The sequence below is a fragment of the Temnothorax longispinosus genome, chromosome 11, assembly GCF_030848805.1.
Source record: "Temnothorax longispinosus isolate EJ_2023e chromosome 11, Tlon_JGU_v1, whole genome shotgun sequence".
Taxonomy (NCBI): domain Eukaryota; kingdom Metazoa; phylum Arthropoda; class Insecta; order Hymenoptera; family Formicidae; genus Temnothorax; species Temnothorax longispinosus.
Window position 1 is genome coordinate 6346149 of NC_092368.1, and position 17294 is coordinate 6363442.

Here is a 17294-nt window from a genome sequence, read left to right on the forward strand (position 1 = left end):
TTTGTTCGATTGCTGCGCCATCTCTCGCTACACGCAATACTGCTCTTCCATGTCATCATTGCTAGTGCACGTTTGCAATAATCATTTTTCACAGATAACTTTTTTGTTTAAAGTCTAAACCTAATTCTGACAACGGTATCGTATTTTTAGATGTAATCAGCTGGCCACGCCACAGTTTTTTGTAACAATACATTGTAGAATTTTTATATAAAGCGAATGTTTTCGCAAGTTGACGCATTGTTATATGCAGTTCCTAAAATTATTTTTATTCTCGGTATAAAATCGCGTGGTGTGGCCTTTATTTCCGAATATGCTTCAACTTTGGAGAAGGATTTTTCAATCCGTAAAGCCAAAAAAAAGATATCTGTGCAAAACAAATGTCGGTATTACAGACCCGGCTATAGGATCCCCTTTAAGCGCCTACAAAATACGCTCCTCCGTGAAAGGAATACCTTAATATAAAAAACTTGAAAAATTATAGAAGGAAAACGTTTTGCCAAGTTTTTGCGGTTAAAAGACATTGTGTTTGATACTTCTGTACAAACTGCTTTACTGATTATGATAATTTACGAACAATTCAAGAGCGAGCAATTTGTATACATGGCTTACTCTCCTCTCTGCAATTTTATTTAATTAGAGCAGAGCGCCTAAAGATATTCTCAGTATACAATTAACTTATTTTTTATATCGATGATGTCTGGCATTATCAACAAAAAATGGATTTTCCAGGAATTCAAGAAAATATTTGATGTATGTATGTACATATCACAGATTTTATTCCTATCATACATGCGTTACTTCTATATATTACTTCTATGGTCTTTTCCAGCACCATAACAGCAATATGTAGTAATTTGTTAATATTTTTTCAACAGCATCGAATACGTATTATCGTCAATAACTTATTGCGTTATGTATAATTGCATGCTTATTATATGTAAACCCAATTTTTGTTGCCAATGTCATTACCGGAGATCACCGATTTGTTTGTCTATGCGCTCTTTATCTCACTTATTATTACAATTCGTTATAATTTATTACAAATATAAATTGGTGTGGATCTTTACAATAGGTAAAGGTGATTTGCTTCGAAGTTTTCGATATACACCTTAAACTTTGAATCTTCGAAGTTTAAGGTGTCTTTGAAGCTTCGAAATTTCAAAAAATGTTATTTTAGTTATTTGTGTGAATGGCGAATTCATTTAGAGAACGCTAAAAATATTATAAACAGAAAAAATTAGTTAATATATATGCTCGAAAAATGAATTAAATTCACACAAATATATTTTTTGAAACTTCGAAGACACCTACTTAAACTTTGAACCTTTGAAGTTAACTTCGAAGTTTCGAAAAATATATTTGTGTGAATGGCGAATTCATTTAGAGGACGGTAAAAATATTGTAAATAAAAAGAATTAATTAATATATATGGTAAAAAAAAAATGAATTAAATTCACACAAATATATTTTTCGAAACTTCGAAGTTGTTAAAGGTATAAACAATCCTACTTTACAATTCGTTGTAATCGATCGCGATGCCTTGCAAGCTATCGCTAGTCGCTTCAAATCGACATAGTTGACTACAATTTAATTTAATCAACAAGTCTTCTTCACAGCATCACGGGCGGATAATGATTCTTTGAAATATAAATCTAATAATTATTTTGTGAATTCTAGAGAAACTATATAATAAACAAAGAAATATACTATATCATCATGTGTTTCTTCTTATTCTACATAACAACCTTTAAAAAGCGATAGTTATATCGAACAGCCTAATAAGGCTGTTCACTAAATCCATACAATAGTATGAAGCTCTTTAGCAATTGAAAGAGTTACCCAAAAGAGTTAATTCATTAATGGTTAACATTTCACTTTTAAGACCAAATTCAAGTTTACTAAATAATGTAAGTATTTACAATTACTTTTGATTTTTACCTTCTCAAAAATAATTATTATTAATATTGTGATGAATTAAATTAATAACGATATTTTTAATTTTTGTTAGTATTTGCTTGATTTGTACTTATATTTTTATGTTTGTCATAGATTTAAAAAATGAATGAACGCCAGAACACGTTTGATTTCTTTTATCTTAAATCTAATTTGTAAGGCAAGCTTTCAAGAAGAAAATGCGATTTTTCAAGCGTAAGATTAATAAGAATTATCTGTTTAATGATTCTAGTATTAAAGCTTTCTTAAAGAGAAAAAAAAATTGTGATTAAATTCTTTGTAATTATGGTTCTTAATGGATTAAGTATTAGTTTAGTTTTCGCGTAAAGGGGCAAATACCCATTCTCCTGTAGCATTAATTCCCATTGCGAATTACGATCTTAAAATAATATATTTACAATCGTATATTGTAACTGCGAAATAAAATTAAGCGAGGTATAGACGGCCTGCTACACGCACGATTTATATATTCGTATATCGATGAATGCGTACGATCACCAGACAGTGCATTTATTCGGGGGGTTCATTTTTGTTCCGAGTGGACAGCGAAACGCCTCTACGAACGCTTGAGAATTCATCATTACACTGTTGATTCTGGAAACGTAATCGATCGTTATCCCTTATGTTCCCTCTTACGAGAAAATTTCAAATTGCATAAATAGAGAAGAGAGAAATAAGAGAAAATATCAAATACCTTTCAGGGTGAGGAGAATGATAGTCGGACTCGACCGAGAAAACGTAGGCCTCGATAGTCGTATTAACACAGTGTACCTAAAAGCATAACGGTGTCGATGCATTAAGAAATATTTGTGCTTGTATTTAATTAAATCGTATATAAATCTGATATTATGTAAAAGATCAAAATGAATATATAATATATAAATATATAAATTATTATACATATATATATATATATTATATACACATAATAATTTTTTACATAACAAGAAATTTATTTGCATATACATTTATATAATATACTTATATATAATGTATCGGTGATAAAAGATATTCTTTGTTACTGTCAAGAAATATCTGAAGCAGTCGTATATATAATTTTATATTATATATCATATATCATATTTCATATATCATATAAAATAAAAATATAATATGAATATCATAATAAAAAGTTATAATATAATTTCTTTTACCATATTATTTTATTATTTGTGTAGAATAGATCTGTGTACCTTAAAGGTAAAGAATCACAACATATATCCAATTTTTCAAAATAAAGTTAATACATTTTTTCAATATACTAGGAGTTTAAATTGTATAATGATAAAGCGTCTTATATGTCTATTTTATTACTAGTTCTTAAGATAAAATGTTTACAAAAAGTCGTATTGAAAATTTTTATAGTGCCTAATTTTTAAACCAGGTACAGCATGTTATTCACAGTTGTACTACTAAACATGTCAGTTAAATTACTTTATTAAAAACTTAATAAATCAAGGCGCTATTTTTTTTTATATCTAAAAAAATATATCACTTTCCTATTTAAAACTTTAAACCTTGTTTTCTCTAAATCCATAATAATACGATACGGGGATACGATTATTTACTTCTAAGGTACAGAGATATAAAAAGAAAGAGAAAATCGCAATGAATATTTGAGGAAGGGAACGGGTTACCTGTGCGGCACTTATGAAGAAGAGCTGACTTGGACGGAGTCCTTCTAATCCGGGGAGGCTCCGGTCCTTCCCGTTCGTCAAGGTGTACCAGGTCTTGTGAGCAATTTGCAGAGCACCGATATCCGCGACGTTCTCGTTTTTCGTCATGTTCCAATCGAACTGTGCGATAAAATTAAGAGAAAATAAGAACGGTTACGCTTGATCTTAATGAAGAAGTTGCGAACATCTTCTTTCGCTTTGAAGACACGTAAAGCTTACTTGTACGGCAACGTCGTTCCCGTAAGACTGGACCTTCCGCCAGAAACTCCTGGCGTAAAGTCGTGCGACGCATTCTATCCTGGTTTCCAATCGCTTCCAGGAGTTCGGCGTGACGCGAAGCAACTCGTCGACATCTCGGTCCGGCTCCATGGGCAGTCTACGACGGTGAAAATCAAAGGCATGGAGAATCTCGTGCGCGATGACCGATCCTAGCGTAGCGTGCACCGCAAAAGCCGGTCCGCCGTCCCACGACCATGCCCAGGATGTCATCATTGCCAATGGAATTCCTTTCATTTTTAACAAGGGCAACTTCAGTTAAATTGCCCGATACCGATTTTGCGTGCGACTTATAATAACAGTACTTACCGATGGTGTTTGTGGAGGATTCGTAATAGGCGTGTACGGAGTAAGGGTAATGACATCTAAAAGCATAAATATACAATTTAGACAGAAAAATCTTGGGGAAAACAAAGCTAGAAAATAGCTCTTTCTCTCTCTTTCTCCTTCCCCTCTATACAATATTAATACAGAACACACAAGATTTCCCAAACCTAGACGAAATTTTACTTGTTTGAAATTTTCTATTTTCGATATTTAACTTTATAACTTAATAAAATAAAACTTTTCAGTATTAATATCTAATCATATCTTTCAGGCAATACATATTCCTAAATCTTAGAGCTTCAAAATAAAAAAAGCAAGTCCAAAAATATTTATCTGAACCAGAGTTACAGCCTCTATCAAAGTTACATGTGTTCAGAAGAAACGATGAGAGAACTATTTGATACAGTTAGGAGTTAAGTTTTTTTCTATTCGTGGACCTCTATTAAAATTAAAAAACTTAAATGTAAGTTTTTTTCACCTAATTATTGCGTTTCTTCGTAACGGACTTGGGTCTTGTAAGCTTCGCATCTGACGGAACCTTCTCAGGACAGTGGCAATAAAGTCGTCTGAGTCAATTACGACCTATGAGACAACGCTATTTAATAATATTGATAGAAAAGACAATATAGACGAATTTTAAAGTTTACGTCATCTTATCGTTACGAATTAGATCCACATTTCTGTACGAAGAGGGAGAACCTATCTCTTCCGTTTTAATTGAGTCTCAATAAGTTTAATATGTATCTATGTGTAAAAGAAGATAATCGCTTTCACCTCGGCCATCTCATGTGCCAGCAAGGTGCCATTGTAGAAATCAGGCGACACGTGAAATCGACCTCGTAAGGAATTTAGTTTCTGCAACGCTTGCGTCCTGGTCTCGTCGTCCAGCCACGACTTCACTAATATACGCTCAGCTATCGTCTCCTTCACGCGTTTGAACAACGCAGTCACCTACGGGACAATAGCGATTATTATTAAATCAAAACGAGGATTTACACGTCAAAAATTAATCCTTAACCGTTTCAACGCTTCGAGAAATATGAGGTGCATACGCAAGACTGTAACGTCGCTCAAGCGGCGAATAAGCAGAGTTCGTTCGCGTTTCGAATTCGTTTTAAACTTGTAACTAACCCAGGAATGAGCTTCTGATTTTTTTTTGCATAAATGGTCACCTGAGGTAATTTTTACACCCTAATTAAAAGTCGTTGTTATTAATTACATATTGCATATTTTTAATTGCCTATAATTTATTACTATTTGAGGACGATAGATGTACTCAACATTTTCTAAAAAACGTAAAAAATATATATATATTTAAAAAACGAAAGAAGCACACATTAAAATTATTGTGACGTGAGCTTCATTTTTTCGATACTGTGTAAAAATCATCTCAAGCGCACCGTTCATCCCGGATTAAAGAGTAATTAAAAAATCGACGGAAGAGAAGTATTACCCTGTCGACCAGAATTTCTAAGTACTTTGGAGTGTACTGTCGCACGTAGAGCGCACTGATCGCCTCGCCGAATACGCTTCTGGTCAGTTGGTAGCAGGGGGCTTCCCAATCCTTGACGGCGGTGACGTTCGCAATGTCGTGCCACGTGTCCATCGCGTAGAGCAACAGCAATCCGTTATGAATAATCCTTCGTGATTTATCATAATTACGATTAAGTATTAATCGATATACGAGGTACAGTGTATGTACGTTATAATTATGACTAGCTAATCAATACGAGATATCGTCTCAAGCAAACTACATGATTATTTATCATTAATATAGATAAGATATTAATATAAATTGATAAATGTTAGTATTATATTAAATATTAATTAGTATACGTATTATGTATAATGTATGTATTTATTCACAATATCATATATTCTATTGCATTGTTGAATATCGATTCTCTCGGTTTCCCAACTAGCCTATCGTGGAATCAATCCCTCCCGGATTTATTATGTTCCATTATCGACATTCAACCCCTGGGTTTCCAGAGAGAAAGAGAGAGAGAGAGAGAGAGAGAGAGCTCAGATTCGGCAAAGGACTCGGGTTCGTATCACGAAGGAATAATATACATGCACAAATTGTTATTACGCGTGCGAAATTACAACGATATGGAAAATCCGTACCGTTTGGAGGAGCGATTCAATAGCTTGCCAAGGCTGCGAAAGTAACGTGGAGCCGTAATGTAGACGTAAATCTGCTGGTCCTCGGATGCGACGTACGTCGGCGGTCGTACGCGATTCGTGTCGTTATTATCGCTGTGCAGATCGGCGCCGTTCTCACGGTAGCGTAACGTAGTATTCAGCAGCGATCTCCATTTTATCTGTCCCAGGATCGTCAGATCAAACAATCCTCTTTTATTTTTTGAGAGAAGAAAGATCGATCGAGAGATCAATCAAAAAAAAGAGAGGGGGGGCTGATCGATGATTAAAAGACCGGAAAAAGATATAAGAGCACCCTCGATCTACTGCGAGCCGAAGGGTAAGGGTATCCAAATCCAACTACAAGTCAAACGAGCCAATTCATTCTTATTGCTAGTTATAGATTTAAACTACGAGTTTAATCTGAGCACCGTTTACAATCGGCTTCTATTATATAGTTATCGTTTACGATGAGAATTGTTCTCATATATCTTCTTTGCTAACGATCGAACGTAGCGGAATTTCGTGTGGCTAAAGAGCCCGTGATATATCAAGCTGGTACTTACGTAACCAAAGCTTTCTTGGAGATAAGTAACGTTGTAAGTGACGTATACCCTCTGTTCAACGTCCACCCAATTGTACAAGTCTTTGTGCTTCGGATAAATCTAAAGATAACAAGATACGCGCGCTTTATTCGCTATTTAATTCATGTAAAACGGTGGCGATAGAGTCTCTCACCTTCTCGAGCGATAAGCAAAACTGCAAAAGTAGATCCGTTTCCGACGATTGTTCCTTAGGATCCATATTTTTTGGCAAGAACCCTCGGACAATCTCTCGAATTTTACGCAATCTTTGTACGTCTCTGTTTTTCTGGAAAAACATACCGCGGCGTATTTACGTGAAATACAGGCAGGATATTATATTTTTAAAAAAGAAGCGTCCTAAAAGCGCCGAAGAATTTAGAGATGTATATAAGCTTGTCGTTCTTTTTCTTTTTATTACCGTGCAAAATTTCGAGCCAGGATCGTCGAATGGTCCTTACCTGGTCCTCTGCGAGAAACTCATAATTCTGGTGCTTGGCAGGAAAATCAAGATATACGGATGATTTTGTGCGATCGTAAAGATCTACGTCGACGTATAAGTCGAAGAGGGGCGCGCCATTTACTTTCAGCAATGCGGAGATTAGAGAGGTGATGTCGGTCGATTCCGGGCTTTTCGGCAAAAGATAACCACCAAGTTCGTTCAATAGTTCGTAAACTGAAAGAGGGAACACATTAACATTGCCTTATCGTCGTACGGGGCGTACTTCGTGTATATACATATAATAATATTAATAGAGGACGCATATTTTGCGTAATTAAAAAGATTTTATTTAATTTATCAAAATTAAAATAATTAAACGATTATCGAGAAATTTAATAGATCTGCCCTCATCCGATTTTTATTGATGGTCTAGCAAATATTAATAATAAAAGAATCTACGAGCTAATGACTGATTATTTGCATAAAATTATATTTCACAATTCACTCGATTGATTGAATTTTATTCGATTGATCGAAATTCTGCAAATGATAGAATAACAATTGTTAAGAGATTGTTCAGGTCTGTTTGGTTGTCGGATATCCGACTTTCATTGATGTCTAGAAAATTTTAATTAATACGATATGTTTTTAATAATAAAAGATAACTACGATATCAGCTGTTTGTGAGCCGAAGTATCATGAGTAACTTTCTTTTTACCGGGTGTAAAATTTACGGGTTTCTTCTTGAAGTCTCGACAAGTATCGTAAAACTGCCCAAGCTTCTCGAAGGCAGCGACCATTTGCCCCGTCTCGTTTGTCAGCGTTCCTAAAACAATAATACTCGCGATTAAGATGATTTCCTGGAAGGAAACGTCGTTACTGTTCGCGAAGAAAGCTGAACTAAGGGGCAAGGCACACTACTGGCTAAAGATCTCTCTCAGATGATCTGATTAGACAAGCCGGGGGTAATTCGTCGACCTTGAATCACGCGAATAAGCGTTTCGAAGGTTGCGTAAAAGTGTGAGAGGGTTTTAGAGAGGCGTCCCGCCGTTCCCGCGTTAAGCAAACCGGCGTAACACACGTATGTACGTGTAACACGTACGTGTATCGATTAATGTGCATTATTTATAGTAACGGCAAGTCGGCCGTTCGATTTCACCTCGCATCAGAGTCCGATAACTTTTCATCGAACGGCACAATCCTTTCCGCTCGTTTCTTCCGTTTTTTTCCGGAGGTTACGAGCGTGCGAAGGTGTGGAGGAGACTTCCGGGGGAGACAGCTGCTCGGACCTCGTTCCGTGCGTCACGAGCTCGTCGTCCCTCGCGCGGTTCATCCCTTAACGAGACAGCGCCCAAGTTTTCGATCCCGTCAACCCAATATCGTTTCTTCGTATCGTAGCCGATGCTTATCCATCTCCCCTTTAAGTTTCGATCCCCGAACCGAGTTATATTATCCTGACGACAGGGCGATCCATACGCGAGCGTAGTTGGTGCCAGTCGCTCGGCGCCAGTCGCGCCGGCGACACCACTACCACCACCACTACCACTATTATCGTGTCCACGATAGATTCTTACACGAAATTGAGGTCGTGTTCTCTGTCCAGACTCTCCCGTTTGAATCTCTGCCATTGGAGATTAATATGTCGCCAATTACACCCGTCTCCCTCACCCCGTAAATCCGCTTTCTTTCCTTTTTTTTTCTTTTCCTCATCGGCACGAGGATCGCACAATAGTTGCGACGAAAAGAGGACAAAGAAAATCGATAGAATTGCCGAGATATCGTCGTTATCGTCACACAATGCTTCGATATTCAATACGCTCTTTAGGATCGTCGAACGTAATGTAATAAAAAAGAATTGTAAAGGAATTTCTACAAAACTGTGTAAAAAAAGTCTACAAAGTGCGAAGACGTTTAATCGTCTCATATAGACTACTCCAATTTAATCGCATTATATGTAATAAAATCACTGATCTATTTTAGCCCAATTTTTCTTTGCTGAAAAGGTAACTCTTCTAATATTATTTCTGCAAAACAGATATTTTTGCAAACAAAAATATAGGGATATACTTTCGAATGACCCCTGCTCCCGATCGACCTAAAGTTTTACACATAAGTTGTTTTCGATGTGAGGAATAAAGTACGCATGATCCCAACTTTGGGAAATTAAAAAAAATTTTTATGACAGCACTTATCCTAACCCAATTGTATGGATGAAAAAGTGTATGCGTGGATGCAGTGGGGTCCGCCTCTCTGTGGGAGGCTACATCTCCAAAAAAACTAACCTAACTCAACTCAATTGTTGTGTGGGTGGGAAAGTGTATGCGTGAATACAGTGGATTTACACTTTCTCACCCACAACAAAATTATAATAAAATATTTATTACTTATATCAAAAAGTTGGTTACAATTACTGGTAAAATTGATAAATATGCTATAATTTATCGTAGATTTACCATCGTATATTGAAAATTATGCACAATAACCGATAATTATACATATATATATATATATATATAATTACCGATTTTATCACTTTTACGGTAACATATATATCACATAGAATTGACTTTAGTCGATAAGTGTGCTATCATAAAAAAAATGTTATTGATTTCCCGAAGTTGGGACCACGCGCACTTTATTCCTCACATCTAAAACAATTACTTAAGTATGTGTAAAACTTTAGCTCGATCGGGACCAGAGGTCATTCGGAAATACACCCAAAAATAGTTTTAATTACAATTAGGTCAAACAAGTATTTATTTTTTCTAAAAAAAAAAAGAAAAAAAACCTGTGTTTTGTACATCACGTACCTAACTCTCTTTTTACACGGTAGATACGTTCCGCGTAAGAAGAAATCGCGTTATTTGGAAGAAAGCATATTATTTTGAAAAATCGCGTAAAAAAATGTGGCTATTTAGAAAAGTTTTCTTTTTACATGATTTTTTTCACTCGGTATGCATACTACCATCTAAAAAGTGCTTGTATTTAGGCCAACTATATGTGATAAAAAAAACTTTGTAACATGTATTGAGAGGAAAAATATGCGCATGCTGTTTTATATTGAGAACTATTTACATGACTGAGTTTGAAAAGAATAAGGGCGAACGAACAACGTATGAATGATAATCGAATCATGATTGACAATGACAACCGAACTGCTGAAATGATTGAAAAATATAATCTGTCTAGGGTATCACTCTCGCTTTTTTAACATAATACAATATATGGAGGGACATGTGTCCAATTGAAAAATTTTCATTAAGGGGGAATATACACCTAGAAACGAAAAAAAAAGGAAATTTTCGAGAATTTTTTTCAGGGGAACTATTGGAATTGTCGGGTCGGGGTTTTTTGTAGTTAAAAATACACACTTTCAAGAATGTTTTACATTTTTTTTTTTTTTAAATGTTGCAAATTCACGGAGTACTGGAGTCGTCCGCGAAGCGCCGCTGGGTACCGTCTTTTTTTACGGCACTCCGTAGACGACTCCAGTACTCCGTAAATTTGCAACATATTTTAATAAAAAAAATGTAAAACATTCTTGAAAGTGTGTATTTTTAACTACAAAAAAACCCGACCCGACAATTCCAATAGTTCCCCTGAAAAAAATTCTCGAAAATTACCTTTTTTTTTGTTTCTAAGTGTATATTCCCCCTTAATTTATTATCTATTAGTAGAAATTTAAATTAAGGTCTGCACATATACACGAGCAAGATTAAAATAATTTTTCGAAGAACAGCGTTATTTAGAAAAATCATGTAAAAAGACGAGTTGAATTGCAATTATTTAAAGGGCTCCTATCTACTCGCCGCTTCTATATCCTTATTTGATGAAGCGAGAAATCACATGCCAAAAATTCTTGCGATTACGTTGAAATAAAACGATATGTCCATAAAACGCAATTGTAATTGATTCAGCACATTTGTAAAATATACCGAACAGTTTCCTTTGGCTTTTAATCAATATATAAGTATAAATAGATGTAAAATAAAAAATGAAAGAAGATCGAGGATCGGTACAAAAGTAATGCTTCTTTTTTTTCTTTCGAATCTTTCGGGTCATAGAAAATTTTGCGTTTCACTCTGAGATGTTGCTTGAAGTTTCTATAGAGACTTCAAGTAACATTAACTCAGTAAAACGCAAAATTTTCTCTAGAGACTTCAAGTAACAACTCACAGTGAAACGCAAAATTTTCTATGGTATCAGATTCAAAAGAAAAAAATTGGGAGGCATTACTTTTGTACCGACCTTCGTATTATAAATTAAAAAAGTAGATTGCATGCCACGTTAATTTTATGGTTATTTAGTGATTATTAAAGCCAAAGGAAAGTGTTCGGTATATCTTACAAATGTGCTGAATCAATTACAATTGCGCGTTTTACAAACATATCTTTTTATTTCAACGTAAAACCGCAAGAATTTTTGGCACGCGATTTCTCGTTTCTGACGTCATCAAACAAGGATAGAAGCGGCGAGTAAACAAGAGCCTTAATTGCAAGACATTACGCGATTACGGCATTGTGAGTATCCATTAAAAGTTGAGTGAACAAATAGTATATTTCTTTCTTTTTATTTTTATTACTTTAATTTAATAAAAAAATAAATTTAATAAGATTATACATAAATTTACTGAGAAGATAATGCGAGAAAAAAAATGGAACTCTTTTACCGCACGGAACGCAATCTTCGCTTCTGCTTCGGCGAAGCGATTGGAGTTTTTGAAATTAACGATTAAGACTTGCGAAATTGTTGCGTTTGAAATGTTCGAAATTAGAAAGAGAGGTGGAAATCCGCAAGGAAGTAAGTCGAGGGCTGCATTCGAAGAGCGCGCTATTAGCGCTATTGCATCATTCTGCCTTTATCGCTCATCAGGTGTAAAACAAGGATAGAACAAGCAAATAGCGCTAATAGCGCGCTCCCCGAATCCAGCCGAGAGAACTGTGCGAAACGCTCACTGTGTATACGCTCGTCGATTTGCGCCTGGAGTATATTGAAGCTCGCGCTCGGCTGATAGGGCTGCTGATCGCGGAAGCCACCGCAAGCGAACTTGTAAAAGTCCTTGCAAGGATCGACGCCACGTTTCATAGATGTTAGGATTCTCTTCGAAGCTTCAACGCAAACGTCCGTGTCGCAAACACCCTCGGGTCCATCTCGCTCTCTGACGCAAGCTTCATCCTGAAATCGCAGTCGTTAGCTTTGCTTTAACGGATTCAGTCTTCCCCCGAGAAAAGATGCCTATTTCTCGCTCCTAAAAATATCCAGATTTCAATTTATCGTACGAGTGCTTGAGAAAGAGCAAATACCTTTTGTCGTCTTGTTACCTCCTCTATTTTTCAAACGGTTAATTTCTTTGAGCCTTTTTATGACAGATATAGATACAATATAATAAATAATAATATTGTAAATTAATAATAGATAATTAGTTATTATACGTCGAAAATAAATTTGATTCTGTCAAATTATGACTTCTCTCGATATCTTCTCTTGGGCAGTTTTCGTGCCTCGTTAGACAAAGATAATACTTTAGATGTTTATTACTATAATATCTTTGACTCTAACAAAAAGTTCGCAATCAAATAATCGCGTTCAAATCGCGTGATTTAGAAAAATGTACAAGCATAAATGTCAAGATAAGAGGTAAAGCCCTGACCTCAGCTGAGGATGAGCCTTCTATTTCGTCTCGAAACCTTACCTACCGATACGGCTTCACTTTCTGCTGGCGTGTATTGGCATGGCATATACATGTATCACCTCGAGTAATCGTCGAGTTATCGTAAACGCGATTTCCGTTTTGTTGTTTGATTTCGTGATTTTACACGCGCAAAGAAAATGACGATCAATTTGCGACTTAAGAGGGTATTCAAAAGTCATAAAAAAGGTATTTTTTAAGAATTTTGTGTCGAGAAACATGAAAAAGGTGAAAAACGTTAAACTCTGTATGTTCTTTCAGCCGTATTTTATAAATATATTTTTATTTGCTAGTAACAAATAAGTAACAAAAACACTCTTATTTTTTATGTTATATATCTTGGTCACTAGGAGCTCGTAAAATAAAGAATGCATACACGGAGAGAATTTTTTGTTATATTTTATCCTTAAATTCGCTACAAATTTGGGAAAACTTGGCAACCAAGGAATTTTTAAAATATACAAAAGACATTTTACAAACAACGTGATAAAAATTACCAAGCAGATTGGTAAATTTTGAAAAATTATTGAAATTTCCTAGATATATTTTAGTAAAATTAATCAAACATATTTTATATTTTAATGTAATAGATATTATTTTTTATTATGGTAGATATTAATCAGAATAGCTCGCATAAAATTCTTGGTGGTACATATTGTCCCACAACTACCATAATTTCACGGTAAATTTTAACAGGAAATTCTCTCCATGTATAAACGTAAAATGACAAATGATTCTAGCTGTTCTGGATATCTGAAACGCAAAAACCAAAAATTTTCTTATTCAGAAAAAGTGTAGTTGCCGTCTGAACTAGAATAAACATTATATGTTTATTAGTATTTCCATTTTTTAAATACTAATAAAATTTTAAGGAAAAACTATATTTTTAATAAAAAAAAACCGCCATTTTGTCCAGAATGAAAATATTGATTCAGTTGTAGTTCTGACGATAGCTGTACTTCTCCTGAAATAAGAAAATTTTGGTTTTTGCGTTTCAGATATATAAAACAACTAGAATCATTTACTATGTGTCTTATATGTGCGTTTTTTCTTGTTGAGGATATAACAAAAAAGAAGAGCGTTTTTTTACCTAGAGAATAAAAATATATTCTTAAAATAAAGCTAAAAAAACATGTAAAGTTTCACATTATTCGCTTTTTTGTTTTCCTACAAGAAATACCTTCTATGTACGAACTTTCAAACCAAAATACCCCCTTAAGGGGATGCTGGAGACAGGTCTGTTTTACCGCGATATTTTCAGACACACAAATCTTTTGATTGATTTCACCGAATTAAAACTTTTTTGTCCAGAATTAAAGTATGGATAACGAAGACCGCATACACCAATTGCGTATGAAAAACGAAAAGACATTAGAAAATTACAGTTTTATTTTTGATTCTGCGATCGACTCATAACAACATTTGCTGCACATAAAAGTTTTATTGTTAGACTGTGTAAAAAATCTTGCAGCAGTCACGGAAATACAATAAAGAAGAATCCTGTGCTTGCAGAAATGAGCTGCGAACTTTAGTATAAGAGAAAAATTCATTTGAAAATTTCATATGCACATGTTACGCGTCTCCCCGAATTCAGCCAAAAACGTACGAATCAGTATAACGGGTAACCCTAGAGCAGGCGCTCTGTATGTATGTGTAAGAATCGGTGAGCACTTCTTTATCGACGCTGATTGAGTTCGCCTGCGGCTCCAGCATCCCCGTAAGCGATTCTCCCCTTCTCTCTTTTCAATTCGTGACAATTCCCTCGTTACTCGATCGTTATAGAGATCAGGGCAAATTTGCGACGCAAGGGCAAGTCACTGATTACGGGAATCCGGCGCGTTTGTTGCTAAACGTCAACTTTTATCACGTCAACTTTTACCTCGAAGTTTAACGCTACGATCGATGAAAATTACTTCAAGCAACTACTAATCTTCCTGGCTGCATAAATAAAATTATTTATTCGCGTCACTTTGCACGCTCTTCGCACATTTGCAAGTATACCTCGTGCGTTATAGCTCACGGGGCACGTCTCCTTGTAATCTCAGTGGCGATTTATGTTTTTAATTTCTTAACAGGCTCTTTTATGATTCGCATTCGCCTTCTATTTTTACGCGTCATGATGTCACGTATGCAAATAAGTACGGGAGGATGGATAGTAGCTTCGCGCGTAAGTTCTGTGCGAAGAAGTGCTATTTCGAAAAGCTTTGAATGAAGAATATACTATAGATATTTTGCGAACAGCACAACTTCTATTAAATAGCAGAAATTTATTTAAAAACGAAATAGAGTTAGAAAATAAAAGTCGATATAATATCGTTGAACGCGCAAATTTCTGGGATGCTACGGAAGCCCGATAATGACGTTGTATTTATTCATATATGCGTCAACGAAACGCGACGAGTCACGGCATAGAATCCTTTTTTTTCATACGTCTCCAGCATCGGAAGATGAATTCCAGACTTAATCCCCGAAACTGCCTCGCATTCGCGAAAGCACTTTTTCCTTTTTTCGCTCCGTTTTATGCATTGCGGATACGGAAGAAGAGACGATCGTTAAAGACGGAGAGGACACCCACCAATGGCGCACATTTGCGCGGCTGCTCCCCTTCTGGCAAGGTCGTGATAAGGAAGAGCACCGGGCTGGTGACCAGCAGGCTGGTGACCAGCATCATAGCGAAGGTGAGCAGCGCCTTGTGCACGGCTTTGCTCCTCCGTAGCCAGTAACAGGGCACGCAACATATCCATGTACCCTGGTGCGCCGAACGCTCCACGTGCACCATCGGCTCGTCCGGTAGCCCGGAACCGGCGGCCTCCTCCGTGCCCCCGATACCGCTGGTAGCCACGGTCGCGCCGTGCGCCCCCCCGCGCGCGCCCGCCCCGCTGGCGCATAAATTGCGGGGGCTCAAGGGCAACCGCGCGCTCGCGTCGCCGCGTAATCTACCACCTCCACCCCCACCGCCACCACCCCCACTCCCACCACCACCGCCGCCACCAGCACCAGCACCACCACCAGCACGGGCCCCGCGGACCGCACGGCCCCCGTAACCCTGGCTCACCGTGCACAGAGCCACATTTGCCGGGTTCCGCCGTACGTCCTGTCCCTAAATCCCGAGCCCGCGTCGAGGCCGACCGTCGTTTCGCGCCCCCCGGGCGGCCTGCCGACCCCCGCAGGCACGAGGATGATGTCGATTGAGCGATGAGAATGCACGGCACCAGCTCTCACCGAGTGAGCGTCGACTCCTCGAGCGGCTCGTCGCGGGGCTGAAATTGCACGGGAAAATTTCCATCAGATTTGAAATCGCGCTCTCGTCTCGCCTCGCTTCATTGGCGCGCTTTCAAAGACCGCGAATTATCGCCTGAAGATCATCGTTACGTTTTTCTTTTTCTAAACTTCATATATTGCGGAATAAAGAAGAAAAAAAGTTTATATATATTTTATACAGAACTTTATACAGAATATCCCGAAAGCGCATCCCAGACAGCACCGTGTGCAAAATCGGGACATAAGACGTCTTAAAGATGTTTTAAAGATGGGATTTTGCAACTTTGTATATCCGCAAAACTTCTATACAAACATATATTAAAATAAAACATTTTCGTAATTTCAACTCAATAAAAAAATCTGGAGTAAAATAAACTTTTTTGTTATATCATTGCAAAAAATTTCGTTAAATTCTATTTGAAGTTATTATTATTTATTGATTTCAGATCAGATTTTTAAAAAGAAGAAATTAAAAATCTTTGAGATAGGAAAAGAGTAGCACTTGATGGACTTTAGTAAGTAAAAAATGGTTTCTGTAACTGTGTTCAGTTTTGTTTGTCAAATTTGAAAATGTTTTTTGCTGAAATCAACCTAGGAGTTAAAGACCGAATACCTTTTACGTAAGTCACATTTTACTTACGTGAATTTTCAGGGACGACAGGACGCGACGATCGAAATTCGCAATTTCGCACAAACTCGCCGCGTTTCTTCGAACTTCACTTCTGATCGAGCGGTTAGACTCGAAAGAGCGGGATGTGCACATGGCGTGCTCGACGCGCCGTGCAAAATTTAATCGACGACGTTTCGACGACGCGGATCGACGTTTCAGCGACGTTATCACGATCTCAAGGGTACGGCCTGTGATGGGTTACGAACGCGATATACTGCGATATCCGTTCTCCGAGTTCACAGTGACACGCGGACGGTCGGACTGAACTCGGACGGAG

General features: G+C 36.8%; 1 protein-coding gene across 2 annotated transcripts; it reads right to left on the reverse strand.

The window, feature by feature from the left end:
- Window positions 1-533: 533 nt before the first annotated feature.
- LOC139822542 (neprilysin-1) lies at window positions 534-17289 on the reverse strand. Of its 2 annotated transcripts, XM_071794361.1 has the most exons (16): window positions 16988-17289; window positions 15662-16346; window positions 12353-12572; window positions 8116-8223; window positions 7417-7631; window positions 7113-7244; window positions 6941-7039; window positions 6360-6556; window positions 5686-5872; window positions 5007-5183; window positions 4711-4814; window positions 4215-4270; window positions 3849-4135; window positions 3591-3749; window positions 2648-2724; window positions 534-2547 (listed from the first exon to the last, which is right to left on the reverse strand). In XM_071794361.1, exons 2-16 carry the CDS (start codon window positions 15863-15865, stop codon window positions 2448-2450), a joined length of 2322 nt encoding a protein of 773 aa, XP_071650462.1. In that variant the 5' UTR covers window positions 15866-16346; window positions 16988-17289; the 3' UTR covers window positions 534-2447. The 2 variants fall into 2 exon arrangements, with proteins under 2 accessions (XP_071650462.1, XP_071650463.1); XM_071794362.1 differs by lacking the exons at window positions 12353-12572; window positions 15662-16346; window positions 16988-17289 and adding an exon at window positions 8557-9871.
- Window positions 17290-17294: the final 5 nt, after the last annotated feature.

What these genes read in the sequence shown, in the direction of transcription:
- LOC139822542 (XM_071794361.1), bottom strand. Translation starts at nt 15,865, where the DNA reads ATGGTGCACGTGGAGCGTTCGGCGCACCAGGGTACATGGATATGTTGC. An exon ending in CGCGCAAATGTGCGCCATTG is followed by an intron (nt 12,573 to 15,661) that starts GTGGGTGTCCTC and finishes CTGCGATTTCAG; the next exon opens with GATGAAGCTTGCGTCAGAGA. An exon ending in TCCAAGAAAGCTTTGGTTAC is followed by an intron (nt 6,557 to 6,940) that starts GTAAGTACCAGC and finishes ATCCTGGGACAG; the next exon opens with ATAAAATGGAGATCGCTGCT.